The following is a 17776-nucleotide window of genomic DNA, read 5'->3' as shown; positions in this document are numbered from 1 at the left end:
GGGATTCGATAACTTACATTTCATAGTTATACTATTAAAGATGATAAGAAATTCCACGTTTAAAAACGCTTTTTTCAACCCATTTGGTAGCAAACAAGAAATATTTACGGTGAACTAGAATTGTAACTTCACGACTTTAAAATATGGTTTGTAAGAAATGTGATTAGGGAATGTGGGATATTATATGCTAATGTTGTCCATCTTATCCCAATACTGAGTAGGATGGAGGAAGATGGGACACCTTTTCATTCTATTTTTTCGTACATTTTGGTAGCAAACAAAAAAAATTCAAGGATTATAAAACCTTGTCCTCGCGACTTTCATAGACCATTGTTAATTGTTTAAAATACGATCAGAACATTTATATATTTCGTGCTAAAGGTGTCCCATCTCCCCCCTCCCAACTATATCTCTTATTATGGAAAGTACGACTTCCGCCATATTGGAATTTAACAGACTTTTCGAATCGATTTCGGAAACTGACGTCACGTTCGCGGTTGACGTATCACAAACACCACTGTGACGTAATAATCAGTTGGATTCGCTGTCGTATGGAGAAATGGATGGTTGGTGTGGTTAGCCAAGCGCTTCGGTTGCGCAGTCATCTGTTAACGGTCGCTGCTTGGCCAGAATCTAACTTGTGGTTGGTTGATGGGGCGTGAGCCGTGAACGAAACACGTGTCGCTGCGATGTCATAAAAAATTGACATAACAAGAAAACGACTTAACTAATGTTGTGCGCGGAAAAATGGTTAGCACGCCTGCCTCTATATCCCAGAGTTTATGCGTTCAAGACTCGATGCTGCTACTGTTTTGGGTATGTGTCCTTGGACAAGACGCTTAACGGCAAATGCTTCAACCCAGTGGTCACTAAGGATTGTCTAAAAACTGTTAGCCATACATTACACATAAATCTCCTCAAAAAAATACAATGTTACATAAACGTACGTGTAGTGTACCATACAGAACATTGTTATACCGACCGTCGTTACCCCGACACGCGAGCACAAATAAGATACTTTCATTCAATACAGTTTTGTATTAGAATTAAAAATCGTATTGCATAAAAAAAGCACACACTCCATAAATTAACAATAAACAGTTCAATAATCTAATACCTTCATATAACGTTAACTTTGCCGGTATATTCCTAGATCTAAATGGAATAATCTATACGCGACATGCAGCTCAATTTTAAATATACCGATAAAGAATTTTTCTACCTAAATTAAAAGACAAATTAGAAAAGCCAGGTTGTAACATGATTCATTTAAATTCAAATAAAATAGAAACATTACGTGCATTTTTAAAACACGGGTTAATATGTGTGCCATTACCGCACAGAAATTACACACTATTTGGGCGACCGCACGGCGCCGTATAGCGGCTGTAATTACTCAAGGAAGCCTCCGCGTGGTGGCGTGTTCAAGCTAGCTCTTTCTTCGCTATTGCTGCCTCATGCACGGCGTCGGGTCCGTCAGCGATGCGCAACGCACGTGACCACGCATAAAACCCAGCTAGTGGGAAATCCCCTGAAAGACCTGCACACCATTCATAAATAACTGACTACTATGACCAATGACGCAACCAAGGAGGGAGTCCCAAGGAGGGAGTCTCATCTTATTAAAAAACTAAAATTAAAAAAAAAATATTTTTTTAGAAATAAAACATTTTTTTCTAAAGACTTCCCCCTTAACTTTTTTCTGGTTGCGCCACTGACTATGACGTAATAAAGCTCATTATGACTAACCTGCTGCACCAAAAGCTTGCAAAGCTCGATCAATAACACGAGACACTGTGATTGGAACGGCTACTTTGATCATGGCTATCTCCTTTGCTGCTGCCTATGATGTCATAATGATTATTAATATGTCAAATTAGAGAAAAGTCTTCTTTACAAACAAGTAATTAAAAAAAAATATGCTGAAAATAAAATCTGAACCAATTTTCACAATGCTTACTGTTCAAGACAAGAGAGCTGTTTAATTAAAAATAAATCTGTTTGCCGTACATTTAGAAACCCACATTTACGCAAGACGTCACCCAAACTTTCTGAATTAACCAACAACTTAATTCAAAACTAAAAAAAAGTCCAGATAAGGGCTTGGCAAAACACATAATTTTTATAACATCAGCCACCGTGCATCTAAACTCAAACAAACAGGGCTTATAAACAATTTGAAAGCGTTAAGAAGTCCAAACCTAATTGAAATACATAAACACAAGTCATAACTAGTAACTACACAACAAAAAACAGCTTAACAGTATCTGTCGAATCAAAGGCGTCTAGCTATTAAAAAAGCAGAGGGTACACGGGTTCCACACCACCCCCATATGTGACCCTACGTATTTGGTACAAGTAGTAAAATGTTTCTTTACCTTATTTCCTGCAACGTCCATCATATGAGCTGTCATCAACACAAGGAGCCGACATTGATCAATCTCAATTCTCGAAGTTGCGATATCTCTTAATATTGTGTCACGAGTTACTAAAGCTCGACCGAATGTAACGCGAGATTTTACCTAAAAGTTTAAAAAAAGAGTCAAAAATTTGTGAAAGTGTCGTCCTTGAAAAAAATTATAACGTTTTGTATTCTTATGCTAAATGGATTAAGGTTCTGGCCAAAAATACAGTAAAAAAACAAACAAATTTTGAGTGTACTTTATCAGTTGATAGAAATTAAAAAAAAACGCCTCAACAAGTTGCTTATTCAATTAGGTTTATAAAGGACCAGGCCTTTAAAATATTTCAAAAACAAACAATTGCCAAAAAAAGATGTCATTTAAAATAAAGTTTCATATTATTACTCACACGTTCTTTCATTAAATCTAAAGATCTTTCAGCTGATCCAATCAATCTCATACAGTGGTGTATTCTACCTGGACCTAACCTTGCCTGGATGGGAACAGTATTTTTTATATGTCTGGGGTTACAAAAAATAATCACCCACAAAGGTAAAAAAACAGGCACAGTTTGTGAAACAACATTTGTGGTATAATGACTGTCGTTGTCCAACCAAGCGAGTGTAAATAAGTTACATTCATTCATTCATTCATTACCTCTTAATATAAAATAGTCAGTATGACAAGCATGTCAAAATAAGATAAAATCTAACTTGATTTCAAGCAACACAAACAAGCATAAACAACAGTATTTGAAATTTATGTTTTATTTTATGTGGGAGAGATAAAAAATAGCAGAGTAGAATTTTCTTATTGGAGCTTTTTCACTAAAATAAGCAAAACAACAGCTGCGTACAGGTCAACTATTTTAAATACAAAAAAAGACTTTATTACTTTATTGGCAAACATAATCAAAAAATAACCCTACAGAATTAAACAACACATAAAAAAATACCTGAGCTATCTTGAAGCCAGCACCTGGTTCTAATATCATGTTTTCCTTTGGTACCGATACATTATTGAAAATGACTTCACCATGGCCTACAGGTGCGTCGTCGAAACCAAACACAGTTAGTGGTCGAATGATTTCGACACCAGGTGTGTCGGAAGGTACCAACACCATACTTTGTTGTTTGTGCCTCGCAGCTGGAAATGGTGTGTTTATTATAATAATGGTAAAGTACTATAGAGTAAGATGGGAAAAACCTCATATTTTTTTAACGTGTTTTAAATAATTAACAACCAGCCCTTTAAAGTCTTGAGGTTTGTGATTATATAGTCCTGCAAATATTCTTTGACAAATTGGTTGATAAAGAGAATGAAATCTTGTCCATTTTATCCAATTATAAATTAGGGATTAAATGCTACGGAAAACTGACAAAATTTAATTATAGTAGGATGGGGGGAGGATGGGACACCTTTAACACAGAATATCTAAATATCCTGATTGTGTTTTAAACAATTAAAAATGGTCTATGGGAGTCGTGAAGATACGGTTTCATAATTCTTTGAATTTTCTTTGTTTACTACTAAATAGGACGAGAAAATAGAATGAAAAGGTGTCCCATCTTCCCCCACCCTACTATATTTCGCTACAAGAATCGTCTAACTTCAAGAATCGTCTTAACTTTATCAGGACCCGGTTTACAGAATATGTCAACTACATTAAGGTATGTAAACTGTATTATGTCATAAACAAAATAATTATCACCATTTTTATCATTCTTCCCCATAAAGATGATGATTTTCATGCGAGGATCCATAGCTCCCGATGTCCACCATTTCCTTCCGTTTAAAACAAGACGATCTCCATCTTCATCAATGGAGGACTCAATGTTCGTTGCATCAGAAGATGCCACCTGTGTGGAGGTGTTAGAGACCTTATGCTCACAGTCGAGTTATTCATATGGTGTCTTACTAAGCACCAGACATACATTGTGCATTCAAACACATCATGCTCACTGTCGAGTTATAACATGGGTGTATTCTTATACACCAGACACACATGGTGTATTCAAACACCTCATGCTCACTGTCGAGTTATAACATGGGTGTCTTCTTATACACCATAAACACATGGTGTATTCATACACCTCATGCTTACTGTCGAGTTATAACATGGGTGTCTTCCTATACACCAGACACACATGGTGTATTCATACACCCCATGCTCACTGTCGAATTATAACATGGGTGTATTCTTATACACTATAAACACAGTTTTTTTTAAACACCTTCTGCTTGCTGTTAAGTTATAATATGGGTTTCTCCTTATACACCAGACACACATGGTGTATTCATACACCTCATGCTCACTGTCCAGTTATAACATGGGTGTATTCTTATACACCAGACACACATGGTGTATTCATACACCTCATGCTCACTGTCCAGTTATAACATGGGTGTATTCTTATACACCAGACATACATGGTGTATTCATACACCTCATGCTCACTGTTGAGTTATAACATGGGTGTCTTCTTATACACCAGACACACATGGTGTATTCATACACCTCATGCTCACTGTCCAGTTATAACATGGGTATATTCTTATACACCAGTTATAACATGGGTGTCTTCTTATACACCAGACATTACACCTCATGCTCTTTGGCCACTTTAAAAACCGTACGCAAAAAGAAAATCACTTTGCGAATCCCTGCCTTGTTCCAAAACCCTACCCACACAACCACACCTGAGGTTCAGTCATAGCAAAGCAACTTCTTATCTCTCCATCCAGCAAAGGTTTCAACCAACGTTGCTTCTGATCTTCAGTTCCAAACTCAGCAAGAACTTCCATGTTTCCTGTGTCCGGCGCCGAGCAGTTAAATATCTAAACAATTGCCCAGTATTGATACAGTGTATAGGTGTCACGTTTTTTTAAATTTGGGAAAACAATGTTTTTATTTAAATACATTGTTATCACTTACCATAGTATTTAACCATAAGGAATCGCATTGATTATTGTAATGGGTGCAAAAATCTTTTGGTCCTGCTTGTTTGTATACTAACAAGGAGTGGAAAAACTGGAGTTCTAAAACAAGATGTCAACCCTGTTGTAAATCTTGGGGTGGCTGGTCTATAGACCTCATACTACTTAAAACTATGCATAAGCTGCCCAACCACTCCCAACACTTTTCATGTAACAATAAATTACCTCTGGTGCATAAAGACATCTTCCCATTACCTCACATAGATAAGCATATTCTACATTACAAAGGCCCGCACCATGGTCAGAATGGGGGAGGAATAAATTCCAAAGACCCGCAGATTTTGCTTTGGCCTGGAAAAATATCAATTTTATCAAGGAATAAAATTGTGATTTTTAGATTGTTTTTGTAAGAAAAATGAATGGTTAATAATTTATATACAATACGTGTAAGGGCAACCTTTTGGTTTAATTGCCTATTATAGCATATATTCTGACAATTATATAAATAAAACATAAATTACATCATGTTATTTAGACAGTCAGTCAGCCATTGGTATAAACAATTAAAAAACTGACACACTTTTAATTTTTCCAACTCAGGGTGCGGGGTCCAACGATTTTCGGAGCTGTAATATTCCGAAAATGATTTTTCCACAGGATAAACATGATCTTCCATAAATTGGAGAAGATTTGAATGAAGTTGTTGTGTAGAGGGTGGTAGAGCAGATACATGGATGGGTAGCTTCATGTCTTTGTTGGCTGGAAACAGCAAGGAATATCCTTATATTCCGCTACTTTACTTCTGCTATATTTTTCTATATAAAACATTATAAAAAAATGGCGGCGAAACAGAAACATTCCTGTTATAACGACTGCCTCGCCAACAGTGGTATAAAAGTTACATTTATTCATTTATAAATAAACCAACTAATGCAGCCATAGCAAAAACCTGAATCTTTACCTGCATGGGTGCTATACTTGCGTGTCCCACTTCCAATTGAAGGATTGGTTTTATTAAATAATCGAAAACCTTCCTTTGAAGCAAATGACCATCCTATGTCACTCATATGTTCAGCCAGTTTACCAGTAACTCCAGCCTGGTCAGAACTTGCTTGGCCTAATGTTTTTTACTTTTTAATTAAACTTATTTTTATTTAGAATAGGTGTTTTTTAACTTGTTTTAATTTATACTTATTTAGGTTAAAATATATATATATATATATATATATATACAGGGTGTTCAGAAAGTTACTGTGCACTGTTTTAATAAAAAGGTCCAACGTCCAAGCCTGTATTGATGCTAACAGGGGTGACTTATAATAACATCATCTTTATTTGTCATTTATATTTACCTCCTGGATTGTATACTAAAACATGTCTGTTTATAAATATTCAAGTGCACAGTGACTTTCCAAAACACCCTGCATTTCTACATAGAATACTTAATTCCTTATACCTTGTTTTGAACGTTTGTAAACCCCTTGTAAGATAGAAGCAACACGAAAGAATGAAAACGCCATGTAGAAGTCGAAGTTATCAATATTAGGTAGTTGCATTTCATTACAATACATCTCAAGTATTTGTTCATGAGTGGGGATGCCTAACTCGTTCAGGTTTACACCTTTTAAACCTGGAGAATATAAATAAAAGGGTTCAACATTGTCTCATGATTAGAAAGAGTTAAAAAATGTATAAAACTCTTAACTATAAATATAAAAATACATAAAAAAACATTGTGGCAGCCATAACTTAAACACAAAAAATAACTTTAGTTTACTTTATATTTTATGTCAAAGATATTGAGATTTTCTCAGTTGGATTATTACTGATATTATTTGATTATTACTGTTTATTAATTTTTTAGTGGTACAATCTTAGAATAACATATATTATATAGCCTACTTGCCTACTCTACTCCAAACGTTTGAAAATGTAGGGGAAGCAGGAATAGATAAACAGATTTCTATAAAACAAATCTTATATACTGGTTGAAATGTTTACTGATTAATGTAGTGCAAAAAACTCCAGTGTAGGCCTGCATACCCTGCCACCCCAGGTTTGTTGCCAATGATTTCTAAGGTTTATAATAAGATATTGATAGAAGTTTATAATACCTGATATAATTGGAAAGTTTGTAGGTAGGAAATAGGGGATGCAACTGTAAGCGAGGTCAGATATCGGGTCACCTAAAGTTGACAACTCCCAATCTAAGGTTGCCACTACTTCAGGCTGGTCACGACGGAATATAAAATTGTCAATCCTGAAAGTTAAGTTTTATTTCAAATGAATTTCCACACATGCATTTAAGAAAATATGACTATTTGAAACTGAATCAAAAAATAATATAATTTCTAAGTACCTAAGTTTAATACATACCAAAACATACTTAGTATACACGATGACGATACACCATAAACATATACGTCGCAAAATTAAAAAAAAAAAAACACAATTGCAACAGAAAACAGACAACTGGTATTGGAAAAAACTCCAACCATAAAAACTATAACATAAGTTACAAGTGAAAATGTTTTTTTGGCAACAAAAACAAATGTAATAAAAATATGAAACCCCTTATACCAACCTGACATCTCCGTGCACCACAGATGTTACTTCATTGGTTGGAAGGTGTTGTGGTAACCATGTTATCAATCTATTCATTGAAGGTATGGTGTGGGTCTCACTACGTTGGTATTGTTTGGTCCATATGCCCACTTGGCGCTCCACATAGTTACCTGTATGTATGGGTTGATTAATTTTATATCTGAAAAATGGCAACAACAGTCATTATAAGTTTATAACATGGGTGTTCACTGTTCTGTTTTATACACCTCCTGCCCAGTTACCACATATGTGATTTCATTGGTGATTATATTTTATATCATTGTGTTTAACTTGCAGTTCCCTCACTTACCATGTTTGCCATAATCATTTATTCCAGCTTTATCAATATCCACTCTATGTATCTTACATAAGGTATCCACCATTTCTCTATAAACCTTTTTACGAGATTCAGGCGTCATTCCTGGCAGTGAGGGATCCTTTATAGCAACAAACAAAGTTACAACAATATAGATACTAACTGATAGAACGCCTGGCCTAAATTCCAGGTTCCAAGGACCTCACCCATACAGAATAAAAAACAACAAAAACTCATTCATACTAACTTGAAATAAAAAAGTTACTTTAATACTACATATTCTACTTTTTGTTTGTTTTCGTAACCTGTTTCAGTATGTTTATCTTTATCTTTCTAATTTAAATGATAACACTTTTTTGCTACAAATACTAATTGAATTATATTCTGCCGTATATTATAAGCAATGGTATAATTCAAACAGTTTGCTGATAATTTCATACTTGCCTTATAAATATTCCCCTGCACAAGTTCCATAACATAGAAGGGAGTTCCAATAATAGAGGAGTCTTCACATAAAGCAAGCAGAGGTGGTACCTTTACACCATGGTTACCAACTGCTTTCATTATTCTGTAGCAAGTATAAATATAAACATAAACAACTAAAAATGTAAATACCATATGAATGAATGAATGTGGCTTGCTTTATCTTTGCATTGCCAAAAAACGACAGTTGTTATAACACGGGTGTTTTGTTTTATAAACCTCATATATATATATATATATATATATATCTCTTTTATTACAGAAATGAAGAACAGATTAATTAAAACAGTCAATAGAAGGAAATTGGCAGTAAAACAACAGATAACATAACAACCAAATAAAAGGTACCTATACTCTCTTTCAACAGCATGCGCAGAAGGTAGTAGCTTTCCCGGTGGTTTCTTTCTTAACACCATCTTGGTCACATTTGGACCATAATCAATAAGGTAGGTTGGGTTGGACTGGCCGTGGCTGAACTCGCGAACTTCAGGTTCATGAGTTAAACCCATGTTCAGTTGATTCTGTGAAATTAGTGAAATAAAACAAACCAATTTTAAAATAACTTAACAGACAAAAATCCAAAATATTATACAATTGTTTGGACTTAATTTTTGTCTCTTACATTATCATAGCACCAGATCCTTACTGTTTAATTTTAACCCAGAGTTGCAATTTTGGTATGGTCACAGTAGACACACCTTTGTTCAACTTATGTACATAAAGCTTTAATATAATATATATATAAGACATTAAAAACTTATAATCAGTTAAATCCATTGAATTTATTCTAATAAAGAGACATATTAAATTCACACAATAATTCTTATAACTTACATTTAAATACTCTGTAAATTTTCTTGTATCAAATTGCATTTCTTTTCGAACCGGCGTGGTACCTTTGTTCGTACTTGTTAGTGGGATATTTAACTGTTGTTCTAATTCATTGATGGCAACATGTACATCTTCAACCTAGGTGAGATATAAGAATAGGATTGTGTGTGAGTAGTGTTAGAATCATAATAAAAATTTTGGGGATTTTAATTTAAAAGATTTTAATATTTCAATTTAGAATTTACAGTTTTTTTAAAAGTGATACTACAACTTTTTTGTATTTTTTTATCCCACCCTTCTTTTGGCTGCACCACTGGGTAGAAGTATCTATGCATTACTATTTAGTATTTCTAGGTATGGAAATAATGACTGTGGTTAACCAGAACGTTAATCTAACTGGACGAGAATGTATTGGGTAGGACTGTTTTATTCACCCGAAATTGCGCCAAAATAGCACAGTAGAAAAAATTTATAAACAGAAGTAGCCATATGGGTAACCAAAAGATTATTAATATTTAGATTAACAACACAACCTACAACACCTATTCTATATAGACCAGCTTACTTTAATTGTATGAATCCCCAAGCTCTTGGCTGCCACTAAGTTTGGTTGCATATCATCAAGGAAAATGGTGTCTTCAGGTTTAACATTGAGTTGTGAGAGACAGAGATTGTAGATTGGATATTTTGGTTTGTTCACTCCAACCACTGCTGATTCTATTACCTTTATATAAAAATAATTATATATAGGCCTACTCAATTTATTTCATAAAGTAAAAATGTATGAAAATATATTTATATTGATTTTATACAGGAAAAAATGGGTATAATATATATATTATATAAATATATATGTACAATGAAATAATTATATTTTACTGTTTAATTTCATACAGATAAAAATGTGTATATATACTAAGACATTTAAATGTAATGGTATTTTATAATTTTATAAAAAAAATTATCAATTTATGTAAATAATGTATGTTTTACGACTTACAACATCAAAATGATCTCTGCTTATAGGCAAAAGACTCTTTCCATCACTTTGTATCCAATTATTTGTAAGCAATGCAGTTTTATAACCCTCTTGTCTCAAACAGTTGATAGCATCCAGCACTTCAGATATTGGTGATTTCATCCCATGTTCAAGGTAGGGTAAAAAGTCATGAACATTCACTGTTTCACCAGCCTAAGGTAAACAAAAATATATGTTTTTTACTGTGTAAAATATATTGTAAAAGCAGTGAAAAATTTTACACACAAAAATTCACTTGCAAAGTCACATACAATGTAACTCGTAATCGGGCTTGTGTGTATGATACGGAACACCAATGTAATAAACATAATGACTGTCATTGCCTGTCAAGCGAGGATACATGAGTTAAATTCATTCATGTCATTTTCATCGCACAAATATGATGATAACTGGCATTTAACGGCATTACTCATTTAATGACAGAAATTTATTGAATGATTTTGGTACAATACACCCATTGAGCCATAATTATATATTTAAAATTTTGATATATCACAGAACATGAACAGACAAGGTTACTGGTAACATTCAAAGCACCTGGTACCAACAGAAATAAGTTTACATTAAAACTTTGTATTTATTTACTATTTTCGTGCATTCTTCACTAAAGATTTGACCGAATTCTTCTGCATTGATTTCCCCAATTTCAAGTTTAGGCCAAGCTCCCTTGTCTCCGTAATCTTTTATTGTTTTCCATATTGTCCCTGGTGGTATCTTCTTTTGTAGCTCATATTCTGGAAAATAAGAAAATAACATTTACAGATTAGGCACTGGTGAAGAATCCTCAGATACATAGCAGATTAGGCTGGTGGAAAGTGTTAGATGTAGGTAGGTAATAGTTATAGGGATTAGTAGTTGGCGGATAGTGTCGGGGGGGGATTCTTCACTAGCAAAACAACTTAAAGTACAATAATAAAAGCAATATAAAAAATATATATATAACATTTTCCAAAAAAATAACAATAACAGTTTATCGTATTTCACACCTTTTGTCATTGGAAATGGACTTGGCAAGACCACACCACCCATATCAAATATAACAGCACGGAATTTTGTTCTTGCATGATTTATAAGGCCTTGTTGCAACACTCTATCAAGCAGAGAGCCCTTGTTACCAAGAGCAAACCTTAAAACACTCATTTGGAGTAGAGGTAGTCAACTTTTCACAATAACTGTAATTCGCTGAATTACAAAATGCAAGCAGTCATATTTTCCTAAACTGGTTTATCTGTAAACATAAAAAACAGCGTGAAACACTGCAGACTGCACTACAAAGGGTTAAATTTTGCAAAATCACATTAAGTGTTAATTATTTATGGGTCATTTATGGTATGCAACAGTACGTAAACTCCACAGTTACAGCTAAAATGCACGAATCTGTCGACTGTCGACATAAAATGTCCCTGAACTTTTCAGTAAACTTTAAACATGTGATGTCATGCGATCACTGGCGCGTAACGCCAACCGCTTGAATTAACAGAATCAACAAAACCTTGGCAACAACCATCTTGTGTTGAGGTAAATATTTAACGTTTTAGAAGTATATTTATTCTAATTTGGGCAATTTTTTAAGAACTTAGAATGTATTTTACAGTAAAGTAGATGGTAAACTTAATTTATTCATAGTTTATATGTTGTTTGACCGGTTAAAGTATGTTTTAGATCGAAAATAAAAAAGAAACATGTGAAATGAATATGGTGGCTACAATGCTGAATGTATGTTGTTATGTGAAGCATGCGTAATTCTAAATAAGTCAAGTGATATCAGAACCCCATTTTTAATTTTTTAAATCCATTTTTAGGCATCTTCAATGAGTAGGCAGATATAAGATTAGTTTAAATGGCAACAACAAGGATCTCATACACTTTACCTCCCAACATTGATGCCACCAAAGCACCTCTTGCTTTCGGGAGCCGAGCATTACCTAAACTCAACCGTGAACTGAATGATGACACACTCATCACTCGACAGCGAGCATTAATGACACTTTGTGACTTGGTGCATGACCCAGAAAAGGTTTATGAATCCATTGGTGTAGGTCAGTTATGTGTGTAAGTAGTAATCCAATGTTAAACACGGTAAACAACTTTATTTTTAAACATTTTGTTATTGCCAGATGATAATTTTCAGGCATACAAAAATTCTATAAGTTGGTTTAAATGAATGCAACTTTTATTAGCGTGATATGCAGGAATTTATCTGAAAATATGATTAACTGTTAATAAACATTACTATGATGTCAATAACATTTGCTATGGTAGGATATTCATGGAACATGACAGTTTTGAACAAGATCGTATTGATGCACTAAACAAAGTATAACCAATACAAAATTATGACCCATAGAAACGAATAAACCAGTCGTACTCTGCAGTACCTACATTTATTTAAAGACAATACCCACGTACTTTTAGGTTGCATTGAAAGTTTGAAAAAGTTGTTAAGTGATGCAGACAGCACAGTGAGACACAAATCTACTGAAGTTCTTTATATAATGGCAACACATAATGTTGGAAGAAATGCATTCCTGGATTATAAAGTCATCTTACCAGTAGCTAAGGTACTAACACATGTTGTTTGTGTATATCTGTTATAGCAACTAAGAAGTATGTAGTAGATTGGGATAGGATGGTGCATGTTTATTTTTATCATACAACTTGATATTAAACAAAGAATATTTACAACACTGTATGCTCGCGACTCTGAAAGAACATTTATTTTGACAGGCTAGTAAAAACATTTAGGAATACATCGAAATAATGCATAGCACTGACTGGTCTCCTGTTGAATTTTAACACTTCTACAATGTAATATTGGAACATTTATTTTCTGTTACATTACATTCTTGTTTTAGTTATTTGATGATAACGTTGACATCGTCCGAAAGAACGCTCACCAGGCATTGAAGATGTTGTCCGAAATTCCTGCAGGTGATTGCTTACTTTTACTAATTACCAAAGCAACAGTAATCCATTAATCCATAAACTAAATTAAAATATAACGCACTAAATTACAGTTACTGGGTATATGTACACAAGGCTTAAGCGTCTACAGTAAAGCGCCATAGCTCAAAGGTTAGGTCCTCGCATCCTAAGCAAATGATACTAGCTTTGATGCTTGACACAGTTACCAATATTGATGGGTGTATAGGGAGTTGTAGCTTCTTGTACAATGGGTGTCATGGTATATGGGCAAATTATGGTCTAAATCTGAGGTGCCATACCGTGTCATGCTGTAGGACCTTATACACACATAATAGAATCTCACAATCCGTACTACTTCACACAGGGGCAGCTGGCATTGTATCAGCTAACTTGATCCCCAAGCTTGTAAACAAGCTTAAGATCGAGATAGATGAGATTAAGGAACTAATCTTGGACACTCTGCACTTCTGTATGAGAGTAGATGCAGAAAATGCACTCAAGTCTGGTGTCATGCCTGTGCTAACTGTAAGATTTATTTGTTTTTAGGAATAAGTAACTAATATATTATGATTTAATAAGGTCTAGTAAATACTAAATAGCTCTTTTGAACTAAGCTTTTTGTCTACCATAAGAAGACAAGAGCCATTTACTTTTATATTCTGTTATGCCTGGTCGAAATAACAGTAAAATACAATCTGTCTCAACAGTTTTTTAAATATGTCTGGTAACATAAGCTGCAAAATAGAAGCATTTAAATAGGGATGTATTAAATCCTGCCAAACTGACATAGGCTTGCATAAGGTGTATGAAACAGAACATCCGTGTTATAATTCCATCGTTGCTCCAGCACATAAGGATGAATAAGTTACAACAATTCCTGCAATTAAAGAATTTAAATAGGGATCACGTAAAAAGATATTTTTAACTGTCACCCCCTAGGAATTACTTGATCACAGCGATCCATCAGTGCGGGGAGCAGCAGCAAGAGATATGATGGATGTTAGTGTTACTCTCGCAGGGAAGGAGGCGGCATGTGAGGATGCGAGCATCGTCCCTCTTCTTGTTCGTCTTCTTACCGATGTGGATGCGTCAGTGAAGTCCAGCGCAGCAGGAGCTTTGATGACAATTGCCATAACAACTAAAGGTTTGTGGTGCGGGCTCTTTAGTTTATGTATATGTTGTTGCCGCTATGTGTGTGTAAGTGTGAAGGGCTTTTAAATTTTTTAAGTTCATGCATTTATAAAAATGGTCTGTACCAAAATATGAACACAAAATGGAATAAAAAAGATATATACTGTAATCAGTACTACTTTTTAAAAAGAAGCTTTTTTCTTTAAAGTAAATAGCAAATTGAAAATATTTCAAAACATATCTCTGTGGATAAAGTTGTAGCTCAAGTTAGTTGTGGTTTCTTAACTGTTATGACCAAGCTTTATGGTGCAGGTAAATATGCAGCAATTAGAGCTGGAGCGATTCCATCTCTATTGAAACTTGTAAACGCCTCGTCATCTGAAACTCGTCTTTATGGAATCAAAGCTCTAACGATGCTGTCCGAGGCTCCAGAGGGAAGGAAGACACTCTTGGAGTTTGTGGATGAGATAAAAGACAGAGAAGATGATCCAGAGAGCGCAGCAGTTGCACGAGCAGCACAAACTGCACTTAAAGTTATAACATGGAAGCCATAGTGCTTGTAAAGCTTTTGAACAGTAACTTAAAAAAAACAATTTTGGTCATGGCATAGAAAGTAACTGAGGACAAATTCAAATTTTCTCATAGTTTAAATAAATAGGTTATAAAGTAAAATTTAATAGAGTTACGAATAATGCAGAGTATATGTTTGACAGCCTTTATAAAACAGTATTACTTGGATCTGTTTACTAAGACTATTCTTGTATTACTTTACTGTGACTTTGCTAGTGTATATTTCATATTGATTTATATTAGTTTTATTTCGCAATAAACAGAAAAAAACTTGAATGCATAACATGTTTCTTGACAGTGATAATGTATGAGAACAAAAATATATACGAGCCATAAAGAACAAATTTGAGTTATTTTTCATCAAAATAACGAATATTCTTTAACATTGTTTCCTCAAAGGTTTCAGAGTCATAATATCTTTTTCGAAGAGTTCTATATTTTCGCAACCGATATAAAGCTTCCAGTTCCTTTACCACGTATTCCCCACGAGAAATTAGCATTTTAATTTCGGCCGGGTCTGTAACATCTTTATTTTTCATAAATGCTGCATGGCACTTATCACGAAAGTATATTCCACCTTTTGGATATTCACGGCCAATGAAAATCAACTGTAAAGCGAATACATCATAATTCATAACTATACATGTATCAGCCAATTGCTGTTAAATACAGTAAGGTTTAAAATAGTTGACACAACCAAACTATTTTATGAATAAAATGCAGTTGAAAACTTTGCATTATTAGGTTTACTCTTTTGTTTAAAAAACGCTCTTAAAAATGTAACAGTAAACTTCTTATTACAGCAATGTAAATAACAATTATTTCATACCAAACCACAACATTGAGCTTTACTTGCAATATGATTTATTAATAAGATTGAAACAGCTTACCGTTTTGTAGAGTTGTTTTACTGCATGTTTCAGCTCAGTTGACATTCTTATCAAAACTAAATAACTTACAAATCCTGTTTCCTTTCATGGAAAATTTAAACAACTTGTTAAATACATATTGTAATATTAATATTTCATAACAAAAACAACTGCTACTTTGATTGTTTACATGAGTACTTTTGAAAAAGAAACAGCAATGAAAAAGTTTGTCAAATTGAGAAAAAAATGATAGTTGTAGGCAAATTAAGGCATATTACCACACACAGTAAGGCACAAGCACAAGAAGCAGATTAAAACTGGCAACAAAAACACAAAACATTGCACAAGCGAGACAAAACGCAATAAATAGACACTAGTCTTAAAAACTCCCACAGTTCTGCTCAAATCACCAAGCAAAAACAAGTTAAGTCGTTTATATGAATGTTTCCTCTCAAGCTTCAGTAGGTAAGTTTCTGGTCACGCCAATCTTATATGTCACTTCTTTTGCTGTGAGTCTGCAGATTAAAGTTTTAGCAATTACATATAGTACAAGTATCAGCCAAATGTCAAAGCCAAATATTAACAAAATCTACTATTTACATAAGGTAAAGTAAAGCACTATAGAATTGAAATTGCCATAAACTTTTTCAGGGTAAATACAATTTAAATTTGCAGAGTTTAAATAGAAGAATGTAACTATATAACTTTTCATCAATTAGTTAAAACACTCCTAACTATACATTTTAAGATTCAATCATGTTTTGCAGTTTTTTGTAATATATTTATTTAGTTATGGCGACTGCCACATTTATTTTTCCTAATGAATCACAAAACTGGTGTTACTTTGAGAAGGTGTTATCCAACACTATGGTATATATGCCACACTTCCGAGCTACCAGGTTGCCTTCAAAAGCTTCAACATGTGAGTTAATACGACGAGATGGAATCAACTCGTGCACATCTGTGGTCTACAGTTTAAATGGAATATGATGATTAATTACAACTGCAAGTTAAAAAATGAATATTTTTGAAAATATTGAATTGTTTTTAGACCTAAGTAATAAAATATTGAACTATCAAAATCCGTTTGCCCTGCAACATTGGTTAGCAGGCCTGACCCTACATCTACAGGTTCAAGACTCAATTTTGCTACAATTGTTGACATATATATATGTCCTTAAAGAAGACACATAATGGGAATTGCTTCAACCCAACAGTTATCATATACATTGTCGAAATAGTCAGCTAAACACTAAAACAGCTTTTTTTTTACAAAAAAAACAAATACTGATATATTTTACACACCTCTGGTAAAGTGAAAAACAGTTTAAATGAAATGTCCCTGTTTGATGAGATTGACCATTTCAACTTTAACCCTTCGTTTTCGATTAAAATTGGAAGGTGTACCTCAGTTCTGGCTGCTATGGTTACCGTGTCTTCATTCTTTACATCCAGAACAATGGGAGAAGAACTGAAAACCAGTGGCATATTAAACCATTGTGGTGTATAGACAATACATATTCTGCTTCTAATGCAGAACAACTAATGATTATTGCAGTTTTAAAACATGTTTCTCAAACATGCTTTACACATCAAACTCACTATCAAGTTACAATATAAAAAGTTAACAAAAAAAGAACTCCAACAAAAAATCCAATTTTCGAATAAC

The 17776-nt window shown here is 33.9% G+C and overlaps 3 protein-coding genes across 8 annotated transcripts in view; 1 reads left to right on the top strand and 2 right to left on the bottom strand.

The window, feature by feature from the left end:
• The window catches only part of LOC100179340 (acyl-CoA dehydrogenase family member 10), a 23091-nt gene extending 11254 nt beyond the window's left edge, over positions 1 to 11837 (bottom strand). For 2 of the 3 annotated variants that reach the window (XR_003396573.1, XM_026837663.1), the window contains exons 1-19: positions 11599 to 11837; positions 11198 to 11346; positions 10574 to 10765; positions 10139 to 10297; positions 9577 to 9711; positions 9091 to 9263; positions 8704 to 8827; positions 8254 to 8380; positions 7924 to 8074; positions 7454 to 7599; positions 6796 to 6969; positions 6301 to 6456; positions 5920 to 6098; positions 5565 to 5690; positions 5103 to 5240; positions 4114 to 4261; positions 3358 to 3548; positions 2812 to 2895; positions 2379 to 2522 (exon numbers count right to left, since the gene is read on the bottom strand). Coding sequence is in view for 2 of the 3 variants with exons in the window: in XM_026837663.1 (XP_026693464.1) it covers positions 2379 to 2522; positions 2812 to 2895; positions 3358 to 3548; positions 4114 to 4261; positions 5103 to 5240; positions 5565 to 5690; positions 5920 to 6098; positions 6301 to 6456; positions 6796 to 6969; positions 7454 to 7599; positions 7924 to 8074; positions 8254 to 8380; positions 8704 to 8827; positions 9091 to 9263; positions 9577 to 9711; positions 10139 to 10297; positions 10574 to 10765; positions 11198 to 11346; positions 11599 to 11752 (2850 nt within the window). In the remaining variant the exon portion in view is untranslated. Of the gene's footprint in view, positions 1 to 1023; positions 1541 to 1749; positions 1844 to 2378; positions 2523 to 2811; positions 2896 to 3357; positions 3549 to 4113; positions 4262 to 5102; positions 5241 to 5564; positions 5691 to 5919; positions 6099 to 6300; positions 6457 to 6795; positions 6970 to 7453; positions 7600 to 7923; positions 8075 to 8253; positions 8381 to 8703; positions 8828 to 9090; positions 9264 to 9576; positions 9712 to 10138; positions 10298 to 10573; positions 10766 to 11197; positions 11347 to 11598 lie in introns of those variants that run through there. The other variant, XM_002126978.4, reaches the window with a different exon arrangement.
• Positions 11838 to 12031: 194 nt separating this feature from the next.
• ci-arm37 (radial spoke protein ARM37) lies at positions 12032 to 15522 on the top strand. Of its 2 annotated transcripts, none has more exons than XM_018814677.2 (7): positions 12032 to 12130; positions 12415 to 12651; positions 13028 to 13173; positions 13468 to 13543; positions 13902 to 14062; positions 14477 to 14681; positions 14981 to 15518. In XM_018814677.2, the coding sequence occupies exons 2-7, from the start codon at positions 12453 to 12455 to the stop codon at positions 15220 to 15222; spliced, it is 1029 nt and encodes a 342-aa protein (XP_018670222.1). In that variant the 5' UTR covers positions 12032 to 12130; positions 12415 to 12452; the 3' UTR covers positions 15223 to 15518. The 2 variants fall into 2 exon arrangements, with proteins under 2 accessions (XP_018670222.1, NP_001157170.1); NM_001163698.1 differs by having other exon boundaries at positions 12100 to 12130; positions 12415 to 12664; positions 13041 to 13173; positions 14981 to 15522.
• Positions 15523 to 16213: 691 nt separating this feature from the next.
• zf(fyve)-6 (zinc finger protein 6) overlaps positions 16214 to 17776 on the bottom strand; it is a 48619-nt gene continuing 47056 nt past the window's right edge. For 2 of the 3 annotated variants that reach the window (XM_009862511.3, XM_018814684.2), the window contains exons 25-27: positions 17413 to 17578; positions 16951 to 17075; positions 16214 to 16622 (exon numbers count right to left, since the gene is read on the bottom strand). In XM_009862511.3, the coding sequence (XP_009860813.1) occupies positions 16559 to 16622; positions 16951 to 17075; positions 17413 to 17578 (355 nt within the window). In that variant the 3' untranslated portion in view covers positions 16214 to 16558. The remainder of the gene's footprint in view (positions 16623 to 16950; positions 17076 to 17412; positions 17579 to 17776) is intronic. The other variant, NM_001047996.1, reaches the window with a different exon arrangement.

Source organism: Ciona intestinalis, chromosome 14, assembly GCF_000224145.3.
Source record: "Ciona intestinalis chromosome 14, KH, whole genome shotgun sequence".
NCBI classification, from domain to species: domain Eukaryota; kingdom Metazoa; phylum Chordata; class Ascidiacea; order Phlebobranchia; family Cionidae; genus Ciona; species Ciona intestinalis.
Note: the sequence above shows the minus strand (reverse complement) of the source record. Positions and strands in the feature narration are given on the sequence as shown.